Source organism: Cotesia typhae, unplaced genomic scaffold (assembly GCF_013202065.1).
Source record: "Cotesia typhae breed Kobodo isofemale line unplaced genomic scaffold, CoteBio_Ctyphae contig_26, whole genome shotgun sequence".
Classification (NCBI taxonomy): Eukaryota; Metazoa; Arthropoda; class Insecta; order Hymenoptera; family Braconidae; genus Cotesia; species Cotesia typhae.
Window position 1 is genome coordinate 3310772 of NW_027423732.1, and position 18456 is coordinate 3329227.

Here is an 18456-nt window from a genome sequence, read left to right on the forward strand (position 1 = left end):
AATTTTTTTTAAATGTGGTTTTTTTTAATAATTTTTAAACGGCTTGACCGATCAATTCCAAGAACTAACCAGCTCCTAACATCAAAAAACCACGTCGATCGCCTCCAAGATTCGTTCATGAGTTATCGTTAACGAAAAAAATCGACAAAAAGTGTTTTTTCCGGATTATATCGAAAGTTCTGGTCTAATCAATTTGTGTTTGAAATTATATCATAGAATTTAAAAAACTACGTTGAATGCCGCTAACCGCGTGAAAATCGGTTCATTCATTCAAAAGTTATTGCGGTTTGAAAATTAAAAAAATAGTGATTTATTAAACTCCTATCAAACTTTTGAGCTCGGAGAGCTCAAAAACATAATTAGTGCAATTTCGAGCGCTTAATTACGTAAGTAGCGGGAAGTTGCAGGGATGGCCTTGAGGGTCAACCGTTTTCCTAATTTTTTTTATTAAAACTACCAGCTGAATTACCTAAATGCGTTATTAGAGATATCACATTAACGTCAATTAACGGTTATCATTTTAATACAAATAGTTTAAGTAATGAAATATGTTTTTTTGTATGAAAACCGAAAATAATATTTTATATCGTTATCAAAATTGATCGATGAATTCTATCATTACTAATGTAAGCGATATAAAATAATCAGTCTGATGACTGTCTAAATCTATATACACAAGTGAATCTTTTGAGGTGTAAATTTTAAGTTTGATAAATGATAACAACTTTTATCAGTCTTAGTGCAATGTAGTATGTTTTTCGATTATTTTTTCTCCACTATAAATAAACGATTATCTCGTTAGGTTCTTCAGTATAGTTTTTTCACGTTCTTATATAGTACCTTAAAGTAACTCTTAAAAATGAAGATTCTAACATTATTTACTATAATATATTCAATACCTTTTATACATTCATGGGGAGCCTGTCCACGGTATCATTACAAAAAACATCAATCCCGTGCCAATTTTTTATCAAAATTACCAGATTCACATCAATTGAACAATACAGCATTAGTCGGGACTGTTTCTTCTCTCGCAATCGTCCAAAATGGTCAGTGGAATTTGGGACAAACTCAAGAATTAAGTCTCGCAGATCAAATGAAATTCGGTATCCGACTTATTGAAATAAGTGTTCGTGCATCACCATCTAGTGACGATCTATTCCTCTATTCCCGTTCAGGGTATTTAAATACAATATTTAACTACGTATTAGAAAAAATTAATCGTTTTTTGACTACCAATCCGGGTGAATTCATTATATTGTATATACATGAAGAGATTGATTATTATGGTACAAGTAAAAACAATTGTCGATTAATTGATCAGTTTAACTCATCAAGCGCAGGACAACGTTTGACATCAAATTGGAAACTAAATGACACGATTGGACTACTTCGAGGTAAAATTTTACTAGCAACGAGCTCAACAACTTTTAATCAGTGTGCTGTCAATCTATATAAATATTGTGAGATTCAAGAAACAAAGGTATCAAACTACATTAGTTTCTCACCACAACAAGCCAAATGGTGCGCAGTCCAAAAATTACAAACAGAAAGTTTTTCACTAAAAAGAATGTGTTTTGTCAACTATGTCATTGATCACGATGATGTATTTGGTCCACTCTACGCAAAAGAATCATTTCCTAATAGAGAAGATAAGTGTGAAGAACCGTTGAATTATAGGATGGCAAAGTTTTTTCAAAATCCTCATCGGGCTTTGATGATTATTATGGCTGCTGACATTACTCAAGAGTTAATTGATCGTGTAATAATCACTAATTTTTTTAATTAATTTGCTAACAGCTGGATAATCCAACTGATAATCCAACCGTACACTGATAGAAAATTTATGTTGACTCAAGAGATATTTTCTTGATCTAAGAATTTATTTTAGAAGACAAATGATTATTTTGCTTTAAAAATTTCTTGTCTTCATTTAGATTTTCTTGGCTTAAGAGCTGTATTATCTTCAATCGATACATTTAGTTTTTCAACCAAAATAACATTATCGTTCAAAAAACTTAAAATAATTCATCAAAATATGTTTCAAAAACTAAGTAGTCTTTAATTGTTATACCCAAAAAAAATTATTTCTTGGAAATAAGTAAATTAATTACTCAAAAAAAAAAAAAAAAAGCCATTCTAAACACAAGTCGGTAACATCTTGAATCAATGTTATCGCCTATCTTGAACCAAGAGACAAAAATTCTTGAAAGAAATATATCTATATCTAGTTTCAAGAGTTCAAATTTTGAAGAAAAAAAGTTTCTTGAATCAAGATTGTTTTCCTATCAGTGTATGAATATTGATTGGTTATTAATGATATAAAGATACAGAAGACTCAAATAAATATCACTCATCATGTTGGTGTAACAGCTCCAAATATCATTGTAATTATTAAACAGCAGGCATTGTTACTTGAACGATTCAAATAATTGCACAAATAAATTTTGAAAATATGGAAATCTTTATTTTTTTAACTTTTCGCTAACAAAATTGAAAATTTTCAAAAATTCGAAAGTTATTGGTTTCACTCTGTTTTACAAAAATCGAATTCTCATAAGATATCGATGTTCTAAGGATCTAAGAAGCTTCGCTGACTACTCTCACAAGGCTGTTACTGTGTGTGTGTGTGTGTGTGTGTGTGTGTGTGTGTGTGTGTGTGTGTGTGTGTGTGTGTGTGTGTGTCATAGCTTTCAAACAGCTTGATTATTGCGGTTGATAACATTTGAAAGGGCTTGACCAAACTCAAATCTTAAACACAATTTAAACTGAATCTAACTAGTAGATTTTAAGAAATCTCAAAAAAAGTACAAAAAGATTTTTTTCAAATGTGGTTTTTTTTTTAATAACTTTCAAACGGCTTTACTGATCGATTCCAAAAACTAATCAGATTTTAATATCAAAAAACCACGTCAATCGTCACCAGCCTGGCTGAAATCAGTTGATTCGTTCGTGAGTTATCGTTGTCGAAAGAAAACTGAAAAAATCAAAAAATTGTGTTTTATTAAACTTGTATCAGACTTTTAAGCTAAGGGGAAAGAAATAAAATGCTACTCTGATAATTTCAGGAAACACTGATGTTTCTTGTGAATAAAGAAATCAAAAATGACAATCATTCCGAAATTTTCATTTTTTCCGAAAGTTTAAAAAAAAAACGTTGAATATGATTCCAAATTATGATTTTTATTTTTTTTTCTAAAAACTAATAGAAATATTATTACACAATGATTACCTAAGCTTGAACCAAGACTAGTTAACCTAGCTTTGACCAATCATTGGTGGCCCAAATGGGCCAAGACTGGCTAACTTAGCCTTGGACATTCACTAGCGAACCAAGCTTAGGCCAATACTGGGCAACTAAGCCTTTACTGGCCCAATGATTACTCGAGCCTGAGCCACAATTGGATCCTCCAGCCACGGCTATTCAATAGCGGCCCAGACTTGGGCCAGAACTAGATAACCTAGCCTTGGCCATTCAATGGAAAATCCCAAGTTTTTTAGTTATCAAGTTGTAGAATTTTAAGTAGTAAATATTTATTTTTTAACGAATATTTGTTAGCAAATGCTAAAATTAATAAAAGTAAGCTTTAATAAAAATACGTGTAAAAATAATTAATTTTCCTTTTTTTTTCACTTATATACTTTTAGTTCAAAATTTTTAAATTTTAAATAGATAAGAGTAATTTTAAAAATAAATTTGAAGTGTACTATATGTTCTTCGAGTTTGGTATGAAATTGAGGTATCCGTAATAAATACAGAAAAATTAATTGTTTATAGAGATTATAGATATAAAAATGTTTTGACATTTCAATATTAAATCTTTTTACGTCAAATGTTTTATATGAAATTGGCGATTATATCTTTGGTTCGATTCATAAGCCCGAATACAGTATATTCGAGCATCCGAATGAAGTGTACGTCAGTCTCCCTTACTAAAATTATAATTGATTTATGAATGTGTAGATTATTTTACAGCACGGCTGTAAAAAATTGAATATAATTATTGATTGAATTACTTACGCCAAGATACATAATGTTAAATGATGATTAATAATTGTAGAAATAAAGTTTAATTAAATTAACTTAATATAATTAAAATAAGCTACTTGTTAAATTTTAAGTTATATTAATTCATAAAATAAAAATTATGTTTTTTAATTGATAAAAAAAAAATCAATTTTTTTGAGTTAGCAATTAAAACCATAATGAGTAAAATCTCATGTCAGAAAGATTAAAAATAACCCTTGAATAAAACAAAATATCATCGTTATCAGAATTTTTTTCATGATTCTATAACTGTCAGCTATAATTTGAGAAAATAAAATTTCGTATTTTGCGGCTGACTTTGTCAAGCAATTATTCGCTTAATTTTACTCACTATTATTTTTAATTTACTATTTAAAAAAAAATTTTATTCACATTGTGTATTCATTATAAGCTATTACAAAATTAGAGAATAATAAATTATTAAATATTTATTAGTTAAAGTTTGAGTCGGAATAAATAGTTATTAATTAATTTTTATAAAAGAAGCTGGCAACTGTTTCCAAAAAAAGGAACTAACCTTCATTTTTTAAAAAAGCAACTAATGATCCAACATTTGATATCTTCTCAATAGTTTTCAAATTACTCGATTCACCAATACAAATGTCATTCTCAACCGGTATTGGTGATTCGAAAGTTAATTCTTCATTAGCTGATCTCAAACTTCTAGTCGTAGTAGAAATAGCGTTGGTAACCGCTAATGAATCCCAAGGTCGGAATAGAGCAACATTTTGTTTTCCTCTTTCAGTTTCTCGCGTAAAATCTGATGGAAATGGCATTATTGAAGTATCACATACTTCATTATGTAAACTTCCCAATTCTAATAAGTTTCATGACATAAACTCAGCTGTTTGACTACATGCTGAATTCTGAGAGTTTGAAATATCTACGGTTTCATTAATTTGGTTTGTCCAATTGATAAGATAATCATCATTCCAAAACGAGGATAAAAAATCACTCCTTTAAGAAGATTGATCATGATTCTGACCAATATTCAAATTGGTTAAATCATTTGAATGAGGATATTGAATTTGATCAAGATAATTTTGTTCAAAAATGTGTCCTTTATGCTGACCAGCAGCATGTCTGGCTTCATTAATATCAACGTACAAGTACTTTCTTCATGAGGCAATTTTGCTGGTATTTTCTCAAAAAATTTATGACTTTTAATCAGATTTTATATTTACACTTGTTACTTTAAATTTGTTAATTTTTTTTTATAATTCTCAGACAACGGCAGATTGTCAGTAGCAAAAATAGGTTTTTGATGACTGATCACTTTTTCTAGGTTATTATTGCTTTTTTTTCGAATTCCTCGGTTATTTTTTTAGATGTATCCAGTACCTTTTTTTGCTGAAGTATGCTTTCTAAAAACATTTTAACCGTATCATCGCATATATATCTGTTATTATCGAACCTTTTTCTTTCCAGTTCCTCAATCGTTGCTGCAAAGTAAAAAATAAATTAATAATTTATTCATTATTAGTAATAATTTATTACTAATGCAACTTTTAAATTATGATGATTAGATTTTTTAAAATTTTATCAATTAAACAAGTAGTACTTACCTCCAAATGCAATTATTTTTGCAAAGTATAATTTTTTACTTCCGTATTTTTCATCCAATTTTAACTTTACTGGTTCATTTATGACCCGTTTCGCTTTTGGTATTTTAGACAGCTCAGTAATTGTTCTCTGGCAATCAACAATCCACCAAATCAATGTTATTATCTATTTTCTTTGTATATATAAGCGGCATTGTAATTAAGAACGAAAATTCCGTCTATTGAACAATCTCAATGTTGACATAAATACTCAGCAATTAACAGATCAAGATGGCTACCACATAAAACCTCTCAGTAACTTCTCTAGGAGAAACAGTAGACATTATAGGTCATCAGCAGCTTGGTCGGTAATATAACAAATTGACTTACCGTACTCTTTAAAACGCTTGCGCACTAATTTTCTTTACATATGATACATTATATCACATTATATTATAATGTTTACATGTGTAATAAAATAATATTTGATGTAATACGTTTTATTGGAACAATAAAGAGAAATAATATAAAAATTATGAAGAGAAATTCAAGAAAAAGTCATCACGATTATTCCAAAAAACGGCAACTTCATAATTTAAGAAATCTTGCCGTTAATAATGGACTAAGTGACGATGACAGTGATGATGGGTTTAACCAACAATTAGATGACCACATTGCCAACGTAGGCAGATTAAATGAGCAGTTGGATGATCATCAGGTAAAATATACATATTTATCTCTGAATTTATAATAAAATAATAGAAGCATAGTCAGTTAAATTTCAATGCCAAATAAACTCACATGAAAATCAATCTATAAAATATTAATAAATTTAATGTAAGCTCTATTCATCTATTTCAGAACTTAATGATTTAAAAAAAAATAAAATAAATTTTTTTTTTTCTAGGTTCAAGGGGAAGAAAATATACAAGAAGTTAGGTGTATACATGAAAGGCCAGAGGAATTTAATAGAGATCAAATTGATGAAGCTAATGAGAATGAACTAGAAGATGGTCGTGAAAACGAACTAGAAGATGGTAGTGAGAGTGAACCAAAAGGTGGTCGTGAAAACGAACCAGAAGATGGTAGTGAGAGGGAATCAGAAGGTGGTCGTGAAAATGCAAATTAATTTGAATCGGCAGACGATAGTGAAACCGTATCAGATGACACTGTTGAGGAAGACGTTCAAAATGTGAGAAATTTTGATTATAAGCAACTTTTATATCCTGGTGCGCCATTGACCATTAGCCAAAGTATGACGTTAATATTGTCTTTACTTGTTCGACATAATGTCACTCAAGCTTGCTTGAGTGATATCATAAATGTTATTAGTTTACATTGCATTCAGAATAATGTCAATAGTTTCAGAAATAGCCTACACAAGCTTCGTAAATTTTTTTCTCTTTCAAAAAAGGCAAAGTAAAAAAAACCAAGCATTTTTATTGCGTAAATTGCCAAAAAAATTTAAATAATGAAAATGACATGTGTGAAAACTGTGACTACAATAATAGTACATTACGATACAAGGGACTTAATTACCCGATTATTGAACCGTGGGAAGTTAGCGCACGAGCGAAGCGAGTCTCTCTCTCTCTCTCTCTCTCTCTCTCTCTCTCTAGTAAGTACATAAACACGTCAAATTTTTCGCTCTGTCTTTAAAACATTTTTCTGCTGTAAATTGCCCCCGGGCATTTTTTGTTCCAGATTTATTGCAAGCAACAAATTGCAATCTGCAGATTAACATATAAATTTTACTTATTTGTTCGTTGTGGATTGCAAAATAATTAAATATATATTTCTCATCATTGAAGAGGTTAAGTCGACAGTGGTTATTGTGTGCAGTGGGCTGTTAGCCAAATTAGCGTCAGTTGATGTCAACTTACACTTGAAGTTTACCAGATTTGAAAGATATCATCAATTTGATATCTACTCCGTCGGTAAATTGTTATCAACTTGTTTCTGGGCATCAAATTGCTACTACTCGACAACTTATAAGATCTACAGTGTGTACCACAAGAAAGTTTAAGAGACAATACTTATCACTGGTTATTTACTTGGACATTTACCTTTTAATTTACCTTATGTATATCGAGAAGGTTTAAGTGACACTATAAATAACTGGTTATTTATCTTGTTTCTGATTGAAAACAATTCAACTATCTCCTGGGAAATTTAGATGCAAAAACGAGACTTGCTTCACTAAAATCTACCAGCTCCAACACCTCTTCAGTTTCAAGTTTTAAATCCGCGAGATCTACATCTGAGCGTGTGTCTACAGGTCGATTATCGGTCTCATCTCTGAAGTCTCCAACGACACCAATCTCACCACTATCACCTACTTCTGACTCAGCATTCGTATCACCTGTTGTATCTCCAGAAATGGCGCAGTTACCAGTAGGTTGGGCAGATAAGTCTCTCGATCAAAAATTAACAGCAATGATGGAGAGATTCTGTAGTCTGGAAGTCTCAACGAATGAAAGATTTGAAAAGCTACATGCTAAGTTACTTGAAGTTCAACAGTCCCAAGACTCTATTGCTGCAAATCAGGAAAGGCAAACTGCGAATATTAAGGCAAATGCTGCATCAATCATCAAGCTCAGTTCAGATCTTGAAAATTTTAGAGATCAAACAAAAAATGAAATGGCTGCGGTAACTGAGAAATTGTTGCTCGTTGGAAATTCAACTTCTGTTGCATCTTCTTCCTCTCAGGTACCAGAGAGCTCTGCCGAATTAGTCATTTCGGGTATTCCCGATTCGGTAGCGAATAACCTAACACCAGATGATATTTGTACAGCCGTCCTAACGAATTTGAGTTTGCCAAATCTAACTGGCTGCATCTTAAATGCTCGTAAATTTGAGAAGAAAAACAAGCAAGTGCGAGATCAAACTAGGCCTGCCTCTCACTCTTATATAATTTCAATGATGTCGATTCAAGCTCGTAACTTTGTTGTCAACAAGAAGCGTCAATCTGGCAATCTTCTGGTAAAGAAGGTTTTTCCTACTCAAGTCGATGCTGCATTCTAGGGATCTATTTATGTTAATGAATTTTTTCTACCAGAAACCCATCGACTTTTACTCAAAACTAAGGAGAAGGCTAAAACTGCTAAATTCAAGTTTGTTTGAGCGAGAAATGGGCAAATTTTTTGCAAAGAAAGATGAGAACTCTGAAAGACTTGTTATAAATTATGAATCTGATCTTATGAAACTTGATTAACGCTTAGACGATTCAACAAATAATTCTCCTAATAACTTAGCTCCAACATTAAATATACTCAGTTTAAACATAAATAGTATTATTGGTCACTTAGCTCAGTTTTTAACTTTAGTTAGTGATACAAAACCTGACATTATTGTACTTGTTGAGACCTGGCTCAAACCTTCACTTGATAACAGCATTTTTTACACTTGATGATTATTTCATTATCCGAAGGGATCGAGTCCTAAAACATGCTGATTCTGGTCGGTACATTCAGGGAGGTGGTGTTGCATGCCTAGTACATAAATCCTTAAAAACCAAAGTGCTTCACATCTCAACTTCTGACTACTTAAATCAACCGGAGTTTCTTATTGTTGACCTAACTTTGAATACAGGATCGCATCTTTTACTATCTTATATCTATCGAAGACCTAAAGGATTACTTCTCAACGAATTCTTTGAAATATTTTCAAGACTCTCTCCAAGTTTTAATATCATTATAGCTGGTGATTTGAATTGCAACCTGATAGAGAATAGTTATATTGCAAATCACTTGAAGGATTTCATTGTGGAGTCATCACTGTATTGTGTACCTTATGGTGCTACTTTCCATAAAAGTGACTGTGATTCATGGCTAGATGTGATTCTGTTAGACAATGAAAGTAAGTTAATTTCTCTCTACCTGAGAGAGAAGAACTACCTGATGAGTTAGTAAATTCAAGTAGCTTAGAAGTGTTTAAGAACAGAGTTTTTGATCATTTATTAACTTTAGATAACTAAATAAAAAACTAAACTAATTAACTAAACTAAATAAAAAAAAAAAAAAAAAAGATTAATTAAGGACTATGAAAGACTTTGAAGAACTTTGTAGTTAAAAGGTTATCTGAAGCTATTGTAACAGAGTTATTGGTGGAATCATTTATATTATTTTACATCTCAAATTTTTCAGTAGACTAAGTTTTGTACTTACTGTTACTTATATTGCAATATCTTATGTAATATTTTTGTATTTAATATTGCCATTTGGCTTGTGCCTTGGCATTAATAAATTATTAATCTCTCTCTCTCTCTCTCTCTCTCTCTCTCTCTCTCTCTCTCTCTCTCTCTTCTTCTTCTTCTTCTACCAGAAACCCATCGACTTTTACTCAAAACTAAGGAGAAGGCTAAAACTGCTAAATACAAGTTTGTTTGGGCGAGAAATGGGCAAATCTTTGCAAAGAAAGATGAGAACTCTGAAAGACTAGTTATAAATTGTGAATCTGATCTTATGAAACTTGATTAACGCTTAGATAATTCAACAAATAATTCTCCTAATAACTTAGCTCCACCATTAAATATACTCAGTTTAAACATAAATAGTGTTATTGGTCACTTAACTCAGTTTTTAACTTTAGTTAGTGATAACCCTTATCCGCTAATGGGAAGATCTATCTGAAGATATTGTAAACTCGAGTAGTAGTGAAGTGTTTAAAAATAAATTGTTTGATTATTTGCTAAATTTAGATAATTAAGTTAGAAGTCAAAAACTGGCAATCAAAAACTTTAATAAGACTTTAAAAATTGAGTAGTTAAAGCTTTAATATAAAATTATTGTTGAATCTATTACATTATTTTTATTTTTATCTATTATATTATTTTTATTTTGATATATTTCTAATTAGATTAGATTAAGTTTTTGTACTTACATATACATACTTTACTATATTTTATATTTTATGTAAATATTTTGTATTTAATATTGCCATCTGGCCTGTGCCTTGGCATGAATAAATCATTAATCAATCAATCAATCAATCTCTCTCTCTCTCTCTCTCTCTCTCTCTCTCTCTCTCTCTCTCTCTCTCTACCCTTTCTGTCTATTGTCAAACAAAATCCGTCGATCGTGTGGTTTATTTGGACAGTCACGATTATGCGTTTTTATTTTGTTTTTGGGGTGGTTATATGTGTTATTCACATCGTACTAAAATATTTATGAAAATTATATGTTAAAAGTATTTTGTATGTACAATGAGTAGCTCAGAGAGTGAATTTAGTGATAGTGGCGATATCGTTTCTAATGAAATTAGAGAGACTGCAAAAAATGTCACATTGGATTTATTGCCTGACAAATCTAAAAGATTGTATGTAGCACGTTATAATTTGTTTAAGAAGTGGTGCAAAGTCAAGACAAATTCGTTTTGTGAGGATGTTTTATTGGCTTATTTTGCCCATCTTGAGAAAAGTTATGCACCATCTAGCTTATGGGCTACTTATTCGATGTTAAAATGCACGATTAATACAATAAATAAAATAGATATTGGCAAGTATAAACGGTTAACGATGTTTTTGAAGAAAAAGTCTACAGGATACAAATCTAAAAAATCTGAAATATTTTCTAAAGAAGATATTAGTAAATTTTTAAATGAAGCGCCGAATGATGTTTACTTAGGCTATAAGGTACGTAAAATTGAGTATTTTTGAGTCATCGATTCAGTGATTAATTTAAATTATTTATTGTAGACTGTCCTTATTTTGGAATAGCCGGTGCGCTTAGACGAGCAGAGTTTATTAATTTAACAGTAGACGATGTTACAAATTTGAATCAATCTGTGCTTTTAATTAAAATTAATGACACTAAAAATAATGTGCCTCGATCGTTCACTATAACAGGTGAATTTTATAAGGTGTGTATCAAGTACATAGAATGCAGGCCAAAAATTAGTAAGACGAGCAGATTTTTTTTGAAATATTCCAATGGAAGATGCGTCAACCAACCAATTGGTGTTAATATGATTCCTAAAATTGCAAAAGATATAGCAGCTTATTTAAATTTTCCTAATTTTGAAGGATTTACTGGCCACGCCTTTCGTAGAACTTCCGCAACATTATTAGTTGATGCTGGTGGTGATTTAACTACGCTTCAAAGGCATGGTGGATGGAAATCCAGTGGGGTTGCTTTTGGTTATGTTGCTGACTCTTTGAATAATAAAAAAAAAAATTTGTGAACAAATTAGCAGTGGAATCGAACTAAATAATCAAGTTAAATACCCAATCTCTGCTTCCAAGATAACAATTAACCCAGCAATTGTAGTAGCACCAGTTCAAACTCCATCTATGTTATCTACCGGTTTAAGTTCGTCTTCTCCAGTTCCAGAAAAACGGGTTTCAAAATAAAAAACAAAAAATAATATTTTTTCTCAAAATTCGAGTTCTGAAATCTCAACATTACATCAGAGCGAAGAAGATTTTTTAGTTAATGAAGAAAATCAAGAAAGTTTTTCAATTCCGAAATTAAAACCGCAATCCAAAAATTTAATTTACCCGGACCAAATTCGCAACAAGACTCAATACACAGAAGTTTTATAGGATCGAGACGTTGGTTTATTCGTATACGATCCACTAAGTATCTATTCAAATGTATCTTATGTTTTTGGCAATTGCAATGTTACCGTAAATAGTAATGGCAATTGTGTTTTTAATAATTGTACCGTAGAAAATGCAACTCAAGCTAAAAACATACAAAAAAACTAAATTATTTTATGTTAGTATTTTCTTATGTATTTCTTGGTTAATTACTTTAAAATTTTATTTATAATTTATTATAAATTATTTTAATAATGTTCATAACATAATCTAATGTTTTGTTTATAATTTAAGATATTCTAATAGATATTACTAATTAAAACTTTCATGTTTTTGTATTAATTATTGATGTAATTTTATCGTGTTTCAATAAATATTAGTTTCCAAATATTAAAAAAATTTTCAAATTTCCACAAATAAAATTACAAAGTTAATATACTACTCTAAAATTATCAAAACAAAAAAAAGTACTGAACTGATTTATTGAATGCTTATTTCAGTCGGTATGTATGTTTATATATGTTTGACAGTTTAAATTAACCATAAATATGATGATATATTATTAGTATTATAATATTTTCTAGTGCTCCTTTGAATAATTACATGAAATTTCTCTTTTTTCTGCTTATTTGTATGTTTAAAAAAATTATTTTGTAGTTTATTATCTTTGTATAGGATTCCGTGAAGTAAGTAAGAGCATGGTTTAAGCAAAGGATAGACCCTTGTGGAAATATTCCTCTGAAAAAAGTCTTCAAAACTCTTTAAAACTCTTTACAAGACTTTCTGAAAGTCAACATAACCTTAAATAAGGAAAAGGAAGAGTTTAAAAGTCTTCATAACTCTACAAAAACCTACAAAAGTCAAATATTCCCATAAATTTCGGAATTTTCGCAAGAGTTATGAAGAGTTAAAAAGACTTTCTCTGATTTTTTCAAAAAAAAAATATTAGCAAAAAATATGACTTCTAGGTAAAAGGAAAACTTTTTAAATAAAAGTATGAAATATATAAATCATGAATTTGGTTGGTATGAAGTGAAATATTTTATTAATTTTTTTTTTTTTTTCATAGCTGTAGTGGATAACAATATCCGAACAAAAACAGTTTCACTGTAAAAAAATCGTGCCAAGTCCACGTTCATAAGACTATTAAGAAAAAAAAATTTTATTTCTTTACAAAAAGATATAAAATAAAAAATTAAAAAATCCAAGTAACCGATATGGTTGTATATGATTTTCGAAAATTAAAAAAAAATTTTTGTAAATTTAAAAATTAAAAGAAACAATTTTGGAACGTACTTAGTGTGTGTAGTTACGAAATATTTCACTTTTTATGAAATTCCTAAATTGTATCTGCTAGGACACTTAAAAAAAATTGAAGTACACAATAACGCACACCAAGTACGTTCCAAAATTGTTTCTTTTAATTGTTAAATTTACAAAAATTTTTTTTTAATTTTCGAAAATCATATACAACCATATCGGTTACTTGGATTTTTTAATTTTTTATTTTATATCTTTTTGTAAAGAAATAAAATTTTTTTTTCTTAATAGTCTTATGAACGTGGACTTGGCACGATTTTTTTACAGTGAAACTGTTTTTGTTCGGATTTCAGTTTTTTTTGTAATTATAATAAAAATTGACAATTTTAATTTAATACATTTCCGGTGGCAAACTATTCCCTTTAAGCTATAGTTCATGTAAAAGTTATTCTTGCGCTGCCTGGCGTGTGTAATTGCATGCTGTCAAATATCTTTTTTTCACTGTAGTTTCCCATCTATTATAAGATTAGCATGCATCATTATATTATTTAGTCTCTGGCCGTCCGCTTTTTACATAAGAAAAAAGTTAAAATCTAAAAATCAGGGTCGCTATAGTTTGTGCTGATTATTTTTAATAATTTTAAATAGAAATTATAAAGATAATTGATAATAATCAAGTAATACGCGTAATAAAAAGCATGAACTACTATTATAAAATATCATATAAAAAAAAATCAAATTAAATTTGAAAAAAAACTTGTAACCTCAAAAAACGATTCTGCTTACGGTATATACACACTCGGTAGTCTGGCTTGAGAACGGAACTTGGCGCCAGATTCTACCGAATCTGTTGATCATAAATATAAATTCTTACATATTCAAATGTAATTTTAGGCTTATCAAAGTGCCTTTTACAGTAAGTAGTAACATTTTTTATTTTCGCGTACAATTTTTACAGTTTTCTGTCTGGACCATATATATCAGTACATTTTATACTGTTATTTTTGAAATGTTCTTTTTTCTGACTATAGAAAAAATGTGATTATTGAATTTTTTTCCATGAGCGCATTAATAAGTACACGACAATTTGTTCATACTTCCACTAGCATAACGTATTAATTTTCGAATTTAAAACTTTTATTTTTTCTCTCATTTTTTTTCTTAAAATTTTATTTTTTCATTTTTATCTTAATTGAGTTTGGCAAATCTTGTAACTTTGATATTTTGAACAGTTGAAATTTCAAAAATTCATATTTTTGTACTGATACGGTCCAGACAGAAAACTGTAAAAATTGTACGCAAAAATAAAAAATGTTACTACTTACTGTAAAAGGAACTTTGATAAGCCTAAAATTACATTTGAATATGTAAGAATTTATATTTATGATATTGTTATCCACTACAGCTATGAAAAAAAAAAAAAAAAAAAATATTTCACTTCATACCAACCAAATTCATGATTTATATATTTCGTACTTTTATTTAAAAAGTTTTCCTTTTACCTAAAAGTCATATTTTTTGCTAATATTTTTTTTTTGAAAAAATCAGAGAAAGTCTTTTTAACTCTTCATAACTCTTGCGAAAATTCCGAAATTTATGGGAATATTTGACTTTTGTAGGTTTTTGTAGAGTTATGAAGACTTTTAAACTCTTCCTTTTCCTTATTTAAGGTTATGTTGACTTTCAGAAAGTCTTATAAAGAGTTTTAAAGAGTTTTGAAGACTTTTTTCAGAGGAATATTTCCACAAGGGGAGTGCAATAATCGGCTAGTTTAGGTCCGCGCAAGCGTGATTTAAAAATAATTTTAAGTCACTGAGTACTATAAAATTTTATTTCATCCAAGTTCCTGTAAAAAATCAATTAAAAGAACTATACAGAAGACCAGGATTCTATGAATGTTTGCAGGATCGTTTTCATGCTCGTTCAAGAAACAATAGCCATGATATAACTGATGTGTACAAAGGAAGTTTATATCGGAGATTCATCGATAGCGGTTTTTTAGCAGACAGAAATAATATTTCTCTCACATGGTACACCGATGACATACCAGTTTATAAGTCATCAAAAGTCAGCATGTGGCCAGTTTACCTAAGTATTAACGAATTACCTTTTGAAGAACGGACAAAGCGAGAAAATTTATTGATGATTGGATTATGGTTTGGACCACAAAAACCAAATGCTAATAACTATTTTCACAAATTCTATCACCAATTCAAAAAATTATCTACTGGTATTGATATTATTTTAGCTAATGATCAGACTATAAAAATAAAAGCTGTATTACTAATGGGATCATGTGACCTTCCAGCGAAAAGCCAATTTTTTAATTTTGCGTATTACATGGGTGCTTATGGTTGTCCATCATGTTTATAGTCAGGTGAAACTTATCGCTTAGCAGACGATAGAGGTTCTCATACTCATGTTTACCCCTACACGCCTGATCCTGAGATGCGAACTTCAAATGCATGTCTTATCTTTGCAGAAATTGCTCTAAATAGTGATTCTCCACACATGGGTGTCGAAGGACCCTGTGAATTGTTTAAATTAATGCCTGATTTAATTGCTGGAACTGCTATCGATCAGATGCATTGTATTTTTGGTGGTGTAGTAAAAAAACTATTATCATTATTGTTTGATGTTAACAATGGAAATGAACCATACTCATTGGTTGACACATCAGAAATAATAAATAGACGGTTAACTGCTATTAAACCGCCCAGTTTTGTTCACCGTATGCCTCGGACAATTGATGATCTCCTACATTGGAAAGCATATGAGCTCAAAAATTGGTTTTTTTACTACTCTTTGCCAGTTATGATGGGAATTATGCAACGAGAGTACTTGGAACATTTTTCATTGTTAGTTGCTGGAATTTCAGTTTTAAATTTCGATTCAATAACCAATGTTGACGTGGATATAGCATCTAATGTTTTGAACAAATTTGTACGAGAATTTGAGCTCATATATGGCTTAAAAAATTGTTCTATCAACATTCATCAGACTGTGCATTTACCCCAGAAGTACTTACTCTTGGACCTTTGTGGACAAATGACTGTTTCGGATATGAAAATTTCAATGGACAATATTTGAATGCAATCAACAGAACTCGTCACATCGATTCACAAGTAATAAGATCTCACAACCAACAGCTAAAACTTCACAGATTTTTTGATTAGTTACCTGAAGGTAAAATGAAAGATTTTTATTTGAAACAGAAGCAAAATAGTAAAATTTGTGAGAAGTTGCAAGAAGGTTGTTATACTATTTTGGGACATATAAGACATATGATGATGATTATAAAATTCCTAATTATATTAAGCAAGCTTTAAGGCATTTACTGCCAGCTCAAAAAATTGAGGAGTACTCACGGCTATTGAAAAATACCAAGCTCTACATTTCTGAACGATATATTCGAGCAATCCAGACTTCATCATCATACATTTTATACAGAGATCATACAGGGTATCATTGAGGTTCGATTTTGTGCTTCACAAAATTAAATTATTGTCAATGTAGGAATCAACATGATTGTCCAAGTCATCGAGTGTCTTTTCATCAAGCTATTATTGAAACACTTTCGAGTAAAAGAGTATTGAAGATGGAAGGTGATCAAAATGTACAATATACAATTTCTTACCTGTAAAAACATTATTATTATCATTATTTTACTTTTATTATTGTCATTTTTAGTTTTATTATATTATTATATTGGTATTTCAATTATTATTGTAGCTGTTTTTTTTTTTTTTGAGCGAGAAGAGGGAAATCTTCAAAAGACACCGGCCAGATGTTGTTGATGTTGATGATGTTGGTGGTCAGTAGTGTGAGATTTTTACTCACTAAAACCCTCCCCTCTCGTGTACCTGATACTGCGGGACCGCGTTAGCATTACTTCGCAGTACCAGGTCCCCTCCACGCTGCTCCTGCAGCAATTCCTCCGCTTCTTCTTCCTTCTCCTCCTTCTTCTTCTCCTGCAGGACCTCCCTCACGAAACCAGTCATTGCTGCCCAGTTTGTCGCCGACGCCAGCATCCAAGGAGCGACGTTTTCAAGCTTTTGAGGCACTACCTTCTCCTCTTGCCAACGCAGTCATATTTTAGACCAACGCTGACAGTCAAAAAAGGTGTGCTCGGCGGAGTCAGCAATTCCCGGACAGTACACACAGCAGGGATCGTTTCGATTCCCCATACGATGAAGGTAGGCATTGAACTGTCCATGACCAGTAAGGAACTGTGTAAGATAGTAGTCTATCTCTCCACAGTCCCTCATTACCCAGTCACGGATCTGTCCAATGAGCCTATAAGTCCAACGCCCTGTCTCCCCAGTTTCCCAACGTTCTTGCCAGAACGCAAAGGTCTCCTCACGTTCACGGGTTCTTACGTCTTTTAAAAGTCCTTCGTCAGCCCGCCGGGCATCCCAGATCCGTTTCCTTTCGAAACCCAGTAGGTCGATTAGAATTGCACCCGAGATGACCAACACGGCTGCCTCTGAGAACGTTCGATAGGCGCAGGCTATTCTCAGCGCACCTCATCGTTGTACCGATCCCAGTCGCTTTCGATATGTCTCTACTTTGAGTGCCTCTCCCTATATCTCTACTCCGTAAAGCATGATCGAGTTAGCGACACCCATGAGAGCTCGTCGGTGGCTGCTCCTTGGGCCCCCGACGTTCGGCATAAACCGGGAAAGATTTGCCACCGTCGCTGATGCTTTGGTGGCCGCACTGACAATCTGTTCTCGAAATGTTAATTTCGAGTCGATCGTCACTCCAAGGTATTTCAGAGCCCCACGGCCCTCGATGTGTTGCTCCACGACAAGAGGCTGGAAAGGACACGGAAACCACCTTTGAGCTATGAGTACCACCACCTCCGTCTTTGCAGTGGCCAGCATTAAACCATGCTCTTTAAGCCACGCATTAATTGATGCTGCAACAAGCCGCACCAATCCTTGTGCTTCGCCTTCGTTCCACGCAAGTATTAGCGCTACCACGTCGTCAGCAAATCCCTCCAACTTAATCTCACTCGGTAGGTCTAGGCGCAGATGTGCATCATAGAGGATAACCCAGAGTTCTGG

At 31.5% G+C, this 18456-nt stretch overlaps 2 protein-coding genes across 3 annotated transcripts in view; both read left to right on the plus strand.

Annotated features, from left to right (window-relative positions):
- Nucleotides 1-18456, plus strand: part of LOC141525304 (uncharacterized) — a 159488-nt gene that overhangs the window by 49129 nt on the left and 91903 nt on the right. The window lies entirely within an intron of this gene.
- LOC141525425 (uncharacterized) lies at nucleotides 6124-7243 on the plus strand. Its single transcript, XM_074239927.1, has 2 exons — nucleotides 6124-6307; nucleotides 6497-7243. The coding sequence occupies exons 1-2, from the start codon at nucleotides 6125-6127 to the stop codon at nucleotides 6716-6718; spliced, it is 405 nt and encodes a 134-aa protein (XP_074096028.1). The 5' UTR covers nucleotide 6124; the 3' UTR covers nucleotides 6719-7243.

Excerpts from the sequence above, each read along its gene's own strand:
- LOC141525425 (XM_074239927.1), top strand. The coding sequence starts at position 6,125 with ATGAAGAGAAATTCAAGAAAAAGTCATCACGATTATTCCAAAAAACGG. Across the intron at positions 6,308-6,496 it reads AGCAGTTGGATGATCATCAG|GTTCAAGGGGAAGAAAATAT; the intron begins GTAAAATATACA and ends TTTTTTTTCTAG.